An 11,068-nucleotide genomic window follows, 5' to 3' on the forward strand; every position below is an offset into this window, starting at 1 on the left:
TTTTGATGTTTTTTCTTTTGTTCGGCCAATTAGAGCATTCATTTCCTACGTAGAATTTAGAGCTTAACTCTCGGACTTTAGGTTTTACTAGCAGGAATGCCCGCGCTTTGCTGCGGGTTTTCAAACTATAACCAACAACATACATGAAAATATCCACAGAAAAATTATATGAAAATCCTGCAGCAATACAATCGCATTAAATGCAGCAATTTAGACAACCCACATTTTACCTAAGCAACACTCACAAAACCACAAACAATCCCAGAAAAGTTACTGACTTTAGAATTAATTCAAGTATATTAGGAGCACGTTTGCACTCAATACAGGGAACCAGTCGAAAGCAAATCCGTAGCTCTTCTAACTTTTCTATTTGAAATTTGTGGGCAATAAAAGCTGTCGACAAAATAAAACAAAATTTTCACAAATTATCAAAATAAAATTCAACAACAAATTGCCAATGTCCAACTCATCATAATCAAAATTAAAAGCAGGAAAGAGTGAGAGTAGTGTATCAAGCCGATGTCCGACTCGTCATGGAGAGCTTCAGTCACTGATTCTGGCAACTCGGCTAAAAGAGCTTTGAGAGAAAAATAGGCATTATCACAACTATCTTTTGAGAAGTGAATTTCACATCCACAACTGAAATTTCAAAACCCACCACTGAAGCACCATATGGAAACAACAAAGAAGAAATTTAGTCAACTTTTCCATGAAAATCCACCCATAGACTATTTGTGCATTCCTTAAACAAAGTTATTTTCTAATCATTAGTATCCTAACCAAAGCAATTTCCAACTTCAACATTGAAAACGAAAACATACAAAGTTTATATTAATCACTCAAAGTGACGTTTATATTTTGTACCACTACTGATTAATACATACATTTTGAGGTCCTCACTAACACTTGAAACCTCTTGAACACATAAAGCTGAAAAATGCAAATAAGTAAATTGCTTTGAAAAATATATTAGGATGATATTACCTTCCGAATCACAGCTCATTTGCATCTTGCCAAAATTGTCAGACTCGGATTTAAAATTTTTTGACATTGTATTGCTAAGACCACCAATTGGCTTGATTAAAAAGCATTCCTTTCCCAAAACCTTTGAACTGTTCAGAGTCCAAATTCCAGAAAACAAATGCTAATCAATAACAATTAATGCTGGGTAATCACTGAAATTAAAGTCCAGAATTTACTAATGTCAAACTTACAGCCAAAGGAGCAATCAATTTACTGAACTCCAAAGAAAAATCTTCACAGAAAGTATCTAATTTCCAAAAGCTTTTTCATTCATAATTTGAAATAATTCAAAATTGCAAGCAAGAAAACTTTCCAATTTGAAAAAGCTCTGCAAGGTCAGGAAATTGCCCATGAATATCGCCACAAATTGTCACTGGCCTTTTCACATGCATGCAAATAAATAATAATAAGTGTCTACCCATATAGTTTAAAAGATCTACACCAGTAATACCAGTTCAAAATGAAGGACAATAATAACACTTTTTTCCCATACAAAATGAAATAACAGTGAAATATGTAATGTAATACAAATATAATAAGAGACTAAAGAGACCAAAATTTACACCTGAACATTGCTTTCTCCCATTAGAATTTCCTTGGCTTTCTCGCATAACATTCTCACCTACAGTGAAGCAATGAAGAAATGATGATGTATAGATAGACGGTTCTGATACCAAAAGACAGTAGATAACTTCTTCTCTCTTTTTTTTTTTTTTAAATAGAAAACATAATATAACTTAAAAGATGCTTAAACAAACCATTATGGCATATAGCCAAGTTCTATACTGAGGTAAAAGTCCCATATTATACTTTAGTCCATTTCACATAGTTTTGTATGAGACAATTCACTTTGAAAAATGCAACTGCCTTATCTTAAAGTGGCAATGCAACTGCCTTATCTATAGTCAATCGCTAAAATATTTATAGGAATCCAATCCATTTTTTAAATAAATGAGAAGCATGCTATAAGACAATTTGGTTCTTCACCTAATCAGCTCAAAGTTCCCTCACCAAAATGCATTCTTCAACTGAAATAGATTTATGAGACTATAAGTATCCCCTCTTTTTATGCCATATCCAACTAATTTCATGTCATTCCGAAAATGGCCTATTTACCATTTCCCGCAAGATACAATTATAGATCTTGTAGTAAATTTAGACAAAGTAAGGCATTTGATTTAAAATCACAATAAACAGAACCAGCATTACATCACTACAAACACAAATAAAAGTAACTTGCTTGTAGTCAATTAGGCTATATGATCTTTGCTTGCGGCATCTCTAACTATTCGGTTAGCGTCTTTCACTTAATGAATCATGCGTTTTTCAAAGCATTACTAATATACAATTGAAAATCCCGGAAAGAACGAAAAATGAACATTTCACAACGAAGAACTAATTTCTAATTATTTAAAAATTAGTCATCAAATTTCATAAATAAATAAACCCAAAAGAATGCAAAAAATTGGAACCTTTGGGTGAGCAAGTAATGTCTCGTATCAAAATCCTTTCTCCCTTCGGCGAAAGCTCTGTGCTGCCACTGCACCCAACCATGAATCAGAGAAGAAGCAGAGGATTGAGCATGGAGTGGAGAGAGTTCCACTGCGAGAGAGAAAGAACAGAGAGTGTGTGCATCTAACAATTTTGAGCATGATCTGATGGATTTTTAAGAATGAAATTTCAGAAATGAAAATGAAGGGGGGCATTTGGAGGAATGGGCAGAAGAAGAGAAGCAGCTGAGACAGAGAAGCGTGGACAGAATAACATGATAAACTTTATCTTGGTCTGGAACGTGAAAAACTATCTAGCAACACAATCTGTCAAGAGATGTAAGTGTGTGTGTGTGTGTATATATATATATATATATCAATTTGTCATATTTCATAAAACTAAAAGCATGGCAATTTATGGAACCTTGGCTGCCATTTGTCATATCCGGCAGCTGCTTCAGCCACCCCCACTGGAATCCAGGGTTAAGTGCATTTCATTCGAAAATCCATCACTCTGAAAAACGAAAACAAAAAATCAATTCAAACCCAACATATCCAACAACCCAAATATTATAATAATCTAATCAGACAATAAACAATTAGAGACGAAGCTCTATTACCATAAAGAAATCAGGGGTTGTCTGGTATAAGCTAGCTAAAGCTTCATCAAATATATAGAGAATGATCAAACAATCAGAGACTGATCTCAATTACCACAAAGAATTTGTGGCTTGTTTGGTAGAACTAATTGAAGCTTCATCCACTATATAAAGGATGACCAAAGAACTAAAAAAAGTGGTAATACGTTGTTATAATTGAATCATAATTTGAGTCTTACTCCAAGATGGACGGCGTGGCAACTTTAATTCATGAAATTAGGAATATATAGAGTCAAATAAAATTGGATAAACCAAAATTCTTGATAGATCAACTATGAGGGCTATATATAGTCATGTCACACTTTGAATTATATGTAGAGAAGTGAGAACCAAAATTTATGAAGACACAAAGACTTCAGATACGAAGACACAAACTTTAGATACAAAGAGAATAAGAAAACAAAACAACTTGACACTATTTCTTTCTTGTATTATGAAGCAGTAGATTGCCACATGCTAAAATGTTAAATCTGCTTGGATATGGAATGTGCAAACACAAAAACATGGACTCCATACTTTGGCCTACCAAATACTCTTTGTGGATGCTTACCCCAGAATTGTCTGCATGAATTTTTTCCTTTTTTCAAGCCATGCTTTATCGATAGCCTATCATATTTCGTATTCTCAATGTGTCTTTAGATTGTGAAACATACCCATCTTATTAAACTATAATTCTTATTTCACTTTAGTGATACCTCAAACTTTCAAATGCTGCTTTAGCTTCATCACTCCTTTTTCAATGGATTTTCTTCGGGTCTCCTGGCCTATAAAATACAGAATAGGAATGTGAAATATAAAAGTTACAACCACTAAAAAAACAGAGTATACTTTTAGACAATATGTTCAAACACCCAAATATAATTGATATCTTCCAAAAAAAAGAAAATGCCTCTCGATTAGATTTCTTTCGTTCACTAACCTTCTCCTTGACAGACTTCTAAGATAGAACCAAAAAGGAAAACCAGTCACAACTGGAGCAAGGAGTGGGGAAGCAGGCAGAGAGAAGTGGGAATTATACCTGGAAATAACAAAAAAAAACCAGCGAGTACAACAATCTGTGAACACCATGCTTGGCAAGGGTAGAAATTTCATTTAATATTGAAATGAACATGATAAGATTCATATGCAAAATAAAAACAAAATACAGTATACTACAGTTCATAAAAACTTGCACTCAACTCCCAGTTCATAAAAACATAGAAAGAAAGTGTCTTGGTAACTGAATAACCATGCACAATAATGAGCTCATACTCATATTGAGAGACGTTCAAACATGTGTACAAATCATATATAAGAAGAAATACTCTACGCGTATACTTTGAGCAACAGAAATTATTATTGATTAAGCCCACCAAAGTTTCTCAATCACTTCGAATGTCAACTCATTGTTTGCAAAAGATATACAAAATAGTATATTAGTTGGGTTACAAAGAGTAATCACTCTTACAATGATTCTCACATGTTGAAAGATGGACAACCAGATTGTTGCACGTGCAAAAAACATGATTATACGAATCATATATAAGAGAAAGTACTATATAGCCATATAGGTATACTTCAAAGTAACAAACTTTATACAAAAACTCGAAATTATTATAGAGTAAGGACAACTATATTATACAATCAACTTTGAAGTGTTATCCATTGGTAAATTTTCAGTATTAATTCTATTGGATTATCCATAAGAAATTAAGAATCCAAAACTGCATCAATTCTTAGTTCAAAGTTCAAACCAACAGCCACTCTGCTTATGTGGTCTAGACCCAAACCATACAGTACAAAATTGAAAACTCCATAAAAATGATCCCTCACTTTTTATCAGCGGAACTATCCCATTCGAGCTTCGGATCTACCACATTTGTGCAGTGTAACCCCTTTATATCTGGAGCTGGCCCGCAAAGAAGCCAGTGCTCTGCCGATGTAGTATGTGCACTAATTCTTCCTTAATTAAATTCTTCATCTATTCATTCATTAGAAAAAAAAAGATTACAACCCAAACCCACCCCCATTTTAAATTAATCAAAATTAGGTTAACCAAGAAACGTATGCATCATCCAACCTGTTTTTTTTAACACTCCTCTGACCCTGATCTCAGCTCGACTGTAGGCTCTAATTCAGCCAACCCAATTTAAGAACAATACTACATACAGTTCCCACAGTAATCAAATTATCTAAATCCCCAAACAGCAAGAAAATCCTAGCAAAACAACCGAGGAAGTCTTTTTACCCAGCCGAGCATGAACTGTGTCAAATCCACCTATATGTCAAAACCCTGTACATAAGTTTCATAAAAAATAAAAAATAAAAAAAATAAAAAAAACCAAATAGAAAATCATGACAAAAAATTGGATTAATTGACACTAATCCAAGTCAATGAAATAGCCAAGGTCAAGAATCCATACCCGAATACACTTGTTTCCCACAGTTCCTGCACCCAATAAAAAATCTATAAATCGTAATTATACCAAATTTGGACGGATGTATTTGCATCTTGCATTCAAATTCCAAAAATCAACTCAAAAGAAAATAACCCATAAAAATTAAGCAAATCAAAGACTTCCAGATATAATGTGAAATATAAAAAAAAAAATCCCTTACCAGAAACCAAGAACCCTAATCTGATCAATGCCCGATTAAAAAGAACCAACTAATCAAAACTTCCAGACCGATTGCAGTGGCGGACTGCAAACGAAGTTGCAGGCCTCCTTATATTTAATTTTCTTTTGCTTAGCGGGAGAAATGGAGGCTCTGGGATTGTTGGGGAGATGATCGACCCCCATAATTTTCTTTTCGTTTCGGGTTTCGACCTAAAACCCTAATTTGAACCAAAATGCATAGAAAGAAGAACATCGGATCTACTACTAACCTTGGTTCTAATCATTCTCTTTGAACTCGTTCTCCAAAGCTTTATCGATCATGTCGACGAAGCTGCCTTCTATGGGCTTGGAGAGCGAGACACTGGACTCGGTGGGCGTTGGCGTTAAGGAGGAGATCTGAGTTAGTGACCGAGTCGTCAGCAGCAACATTCCCTACTCCTCACCCTCCCTCCCTCTCTCTCTGTCGCTCTGTCTCTTCACCCTCTCTCCCTCACCCTTTCTCCCTCCATCCTATCTCTATCTCTATCTGAGAGGCATGGTCTCCCATCCCCGAAACCCTCTGTTTGCGCTAAGCCATCCAATCCGTTCAAAACCATACGGACAAAATTACCCTCCTAACTTTTGATAATTACCTTCCAACCCAGCCAGAGATATGCTCTATAAGTAAGTTGTCCAAGTTGCATATACCTCAACCCGCTTTAGTAGTTTTATGTTTTTTTTTTTTTTTGGAAAACTTAGTAGTTTTATGTTTCTGTATAATATAAAAATACTACACCACCATCAAACGGCAGTGAGGAAATGATATACATTAGCAATGGAATGATATTTTACAAAATAAAGTAGGGAAAGAAAGGCAGAGATATGAAAAAGATAAAATCCATCTTTTTACAACAACAACAACAAAAAAAAAGAAAAAAAAAAGCTAAATTAATTAAGTCTGTACAAAAACAAAATAAAATTTGATCAGAGCTCTCCAATTTCCAATGCACTGGAAAAACAACTGAATTGTCCCATCTTTAAGCACACCTTACAACAAGATTTACAATAACCAGTAGAAGATAAGAGTTTATTTCAACTAATAAAGCTGCTCTCTTCTCTGATGCCACTTTCTCCACCTGCAAAAGAAAATAAGTAAATTACCAAAAAACATTGCTTAGCAAGTTTGATCGAAAAAGAGATCGAAAGCCTTAAGTGGGGCTGCATATTTAAAGCAAAGAAAGCTCTCTTGAAAGGATCCGGAGAGAATCTTGTTCCACCGTGAATCCGGAGAGAATCCTCTTACCATATTTCAGTTATCAAAAAAAAAAAAAAACTCTTACCATGTTTCAGGATTTCACATCTTTTTTATGGTTATTTTTTGTTTTTATTGGCAACTAAAGTTCTTTTTGGAAAATTTTGATTTTTGCATAATTTTCACATTAATATTTGTAATCTTCAAAAGCATAAAGAAATGCCCAATTGTTACGAGTTTAGTGGAAGAGTATTATTAACTCAAGGGTTATGATTTCTTGCCAATATTTAGTTGCCTAAATTAATTTAAATCGCATACTCGAACAAAATTAACATCATCACTAATTCAAATTCAGGCAAAGCATACATTATGTTCACTTAACTCTAAACTCACCAATGGGATTAAACTCACCAATGGTAATCCCATCGGGGACGGATTTTACTCATCCCGTTATGACCATATGGATAATCCGTTTCAGCTCGTTCTGCGTTGCGGAAAGCACAGCAACCAATTGAATATACTCCAATGAGAACAACCACCATGACAATGGTGAGGATCGAGATCTTGTGCCAGTCCCTCTTGATATCTTCAAGAACTCCAGCTTTGCATGAATCACACTCATAGCATAACAAATTGGGCGCATTGTTCCAACGGTAGCAATCTTGGTCTTGAGTCACTGTGGTTGCCATGTCGTAATTACATGAAGTTGGAGGCTTGCAACAACCAGACTGCACAGATGCACCAAAAATATAATTTAAATACTACAAGCTGTAAAAAGACCCAAAACTATTTAACTACTACAAGCTTTAGATCGAATGAGCTAAGTCTTTACTTTCGAAACTTTTTTATCACCAAAAAGAAAGCTAATTCTATACTTTTTCATTCTTTTTCAAAGAAAACCGATCTTAAACATGAGAAACATATTTCATTAACTTTAAATGTTCATTAAAAAAAACTATATGATTTCATATTTTTATATATCTAATTATTCTTCAACCATAAATCCTACCTAAACCAGTGTCATTAATTAATTTTGAATATAAATAAACTATTACGTACTATGAATAAAGGAAACAAGCATTAACAATTTTATCGCTATTGTGAAACAAATAAATAAATAACAAAACATGAACCAAATTTGAAGAAAACAATCTTGCAATTGACTTTAATTGTAAATAGGAGGGTGTGGAAAAACACAATCCTACACATACAAGAACAAAGAATTTAAATAGCTACAATTGAAGATTACCATTTAAACAAATACATACATACATATATATGTATGTATGTATGTATGTATGTACTTATATTACCTGTATTGGAGACATGTCCCTTTCAAGATAATCAGTAGGTGTCCAAGCAACAATCTTAGCACAAGTTTTGGACCCCATGATGCAACTCCTAATCTTACTCCAATAATTAGGGTCCTTAATCCTATTCCTCAACCATGGTGAGTAATCCTCAAGGTGGTATTCCCTATAAACCCTACCAGGCACCTCCACTCCAGCACCTTTGCTTGTAACCGCAAACCCAAACACTGTCAAACCAATTAGGGTTGCGATCAGCAGCAGCATCACCGCCAAGTACACCCAGAGTGCCCATACCACATGGAAGCAGGCACCAATGAACCCAGCTAGGGATACCACGAGCACCACAAAACCTACCACCAAAAGTGGAGTTTGGAGGAAAGTTTCACATGTGGTGCTGCTCCTTGACATCCATAGACCTGCGGCGATTATCGGAATTGATGCTAAGAGAGTGACGAGGTTCAAGAACCCTATCACTGTGTTACTGAACCTGTACATCTCTCTATCTCTCCACAATCTTTTTGTGTGTTCTTCTCGTGTGTTTGTGTAGTAGTACTCTTAGTCTTAGTTTCTTTCACTTTAAATGGGTGGAAATGGCATTGCTTTACTTTGTGTTTGGTGCAGAAAAAGCTTCAAGAATTCAAAATGCTTATCCCAATTGCTCTTGCTTTCCATAAATATTTATGTATTCATAAACTTTAATTCAAGTAGTGTACATTATATAACTAAATTATTGATATTTGATTAGTCATTGACTAAAGTGTCCTTCTACTGTTTGGTTTGACATGGGCACACTGTTATTTGTCATGTGTTAATGAATAGCATCAGTGCTTAGAGAATTTATACAAATATTATTGACACATGACATCACAGTACGATATACTCGTGTTATTGAAATTTCTCTCCTATGATAGGCTTCTGGGAAACTCATAGCTGAAGAGTCGAGGTGGAATCAGTTCATTATACATTGTCCTAAGGCAAGAAAGGAATATATAATAGGTCGACATGCATTTGGGTAATTACATAATGTTGTGCAGGAAAGGAGTGAGTTGCTTTTGCTTTTGTGTGGTGCATGGATGGACCCATTTTGAGCTTCTTTTAAAAAGCATGATCGATCACATTGATCTCAAGCAGGATTAGGACATGACTTTGGCACCAAGGAATGGAAATATCAGAATATATATTAATTAATTAGAAGAGAAAGGAAGGGCATTGCGGCTCCAATTGACACCAGTTTTCTTAATGGAAAAGTTTCCCAATTAACTAAAGTTTCTAATAATCTTTAATTAATTTGGCACGTCAATAATATAATAATGATGATCCACTTTGGCATGAAGTTTCTAATCCTCAAGTACGTCAAGAATAGAATTATAATAACGATATTTTTTATTACAAGCCATATTACAATTATGGAGTGTGCTATCCACACATTCTTTGTTAGTTTATGTCCGTTGATCTTCTTCAATTCATCTGATCCGATGGCTGAAGTAAAGAGGTGTGTGTATATCACACCCCTACAATTATAAGCAACAATAAGTAAAGAATAAAGCGTTTAAATTCAAGACACAACAAATTGAATAGGATGCCAGTAGCGGAATTCATCACCTGCAATAATGATGTTTTCTAATGCATGTAGCACCACCAAACATTTTAACTATGTACGCTTTAAGGATATGGTTTTACGTACATGTATAGATTTTCCAGATCAAAGTCACATCCATATGAAACAAGAATTGCATTCTCTGTTGATTTCTCTTCCATTTTGCACCCACCAACCAAACCTATATAGAAGGAGAAACAATTCTTTTTCTCCATTATGATCTTGTATCACCACCATTAACCACAAATGTACATAACACCGCCTGACCTCCTGGATCCCCGATGATGTTTCGTATCATACGGGTACAATGCTACGTTGAATCTTGCTTGAACTACTTAAATGGTAGTCTTCACGTTTTCCCTTTATCTAGTAGTATGGCGTTCCATGTCATTAATACAAGAACATATGTTAGTTTTTTGTCCAGATTTACTTGTATTATTGGCATAAAACATCACTATGATTGTATACTCGAGTTATACAAGTTGATCTCACCACAAGGCCTTAGGGGAGCACAGAGGCCCACCTTGAGTCACAAAAACATAAGGGCTTGATGTGGGCTCCAGATATCTAGCCATTGGTAATGAGCCATAGTTTTATAACCCGATTCATGGAGAGAGCCATTTGCTGGCTGGCCCACCCATGATCCGTATGAACTTTATGTGGCACTACTATTCTTTACACGATATTTTATACACGTTTTTATAAGGTCAATTTCGTAATATATTATAACGGTCCAAACAGTTTTATCTTTTAGAATATCATTTATAGATTATACTTGAAAAAATTAGACAAATCCAAAATTATTAAGACATTCATTTATAATGAAGTAAATAGACGAATATCATTCTACAAATAAACCCTAAACTCTTAATCCAACATTCATATGATTTCAAACTACTTTTGACAAACATGATCTTTAAGAGAAGACCTAAAATATAAACACCTATCGTTAAAATACATCAAGAAGAGACCCCACACTTTTCGTGTAAAAAAATTGTGTAAAAATAGTAGTGCCACATATGTCCCCAATAATATTTTATATATCACTAACTAAATAGTACACAAATGTATTAATTTCTGCTACATTAACTCGGAGATGATTTTCTCATATACCTTTTAGCTTCTCACACACCTCACTTAGCAATTAAAAGAATCATGCCC

The 11,068-nt window shown here is 34.6% G+C and overlaps 1 protein-coding gene and 1 long non-coding RNA gene across 15 annotated transcripts; both read right to left on the reverse strand.

Moving 5' to 3' along the window:
• Positions 1-337: 337 nt before the first annotated feature.
• LOC126623156 (uncharacterized) lies at positions 338-6,418 on the reverse strand. 14 transcript variants are annotated; one of them, XR_007623670.1, is made up of 11 exons: positions 6,039-6,418; positions 5,575-5,600; positions 5,232-5,444; positions 4,985-5,132; positions 4,092-4,190; positions 3,868-3,936; positions 2,938-3,027; positions 2,496-2,563; positions 1,589-1,645; positions 1,215-1,401; positions 777-1,112 (listed from the first exon to the last, which is right to left on the reverse strand). It is a non-coding gene; the product is annotated as an uncharacterized LOC126623156 (long non-coding RNA). The 14 variants fall into 14 exon arrangements; XR_007623667.1 differs by lacking the exon at positions 1,215-1,401 and adding an exon at positions 338-660 and having other exon boundaries at positions 985-1,112; positions 2,496-3,027; XR_007623657.1 differs by lacking the exon at positions 1,215-1,401.
• Positions 6,419-6,530: 112 nt separating this feature from the next.
• LOC126623147 (tetraspanin-6-like) lies at positions 6,531-9,038 on the reverse strand. The gene is made up of 3 exons (XM_050291946.1): positions 8,314-9,038; positions 7,412-7,728; positions 6,531-6,884 (listed from the first exon to the last, which is right to left on the reverse strand). The coding sequence occupies exons 1-3, from the start codon at positions 8,803-8,805 to the stop codon at positions 6,845-6,847; spliced, it is 849 nt and encodes a 282-aa protein (XP_050147903.1). The 5' UTR covers positions 8,806-9,038; the 3' UTR covers positions 6,531-6,844.
• Positions 9,039-11,068: the final 2,030 nt, after the last annotated feature.

Source organism: Malus sylvestris, chromosome 1 (genome assembly GCF_916048215.2).
Source record: "Malus sylvestris chromosome 1, drMalSylv7.2, whole genome shotgun sequence".
Classification (NCBI taxonomy): domain Eukaryota; kingdom Viridiplantae; phylum Streptophyta; class Magnoliopsida; order Rosales; family Rosaceae; genus Malus; species Malus sylvestris.

Excerpts from the sequence above, each read along its gene's own strand:
- LOC126623147 (XM_050291946.1), bottom strand. The coding sequence starts at position 8,805 with ATGTACAGGTTCAGTAACACAGTGATAGGGTTCTTGAACCTCGTCACT. Across the intron at positions 7,729-8,313 it reads GGGACATGTCTCCAATACAG|TCTGGTTGTTGCAAGCCTCC; the intron begins GTAATATAAGTA and ends GCATCTGTGCAG. Across the intron at positions 6,885-7,411 it reads CCCCGATGGGATTACCATTG|GTGGAGAAAGTGGCATCAGA; the intron begins GTGAGTTTAATC and ends TTTCTTTTGCAG.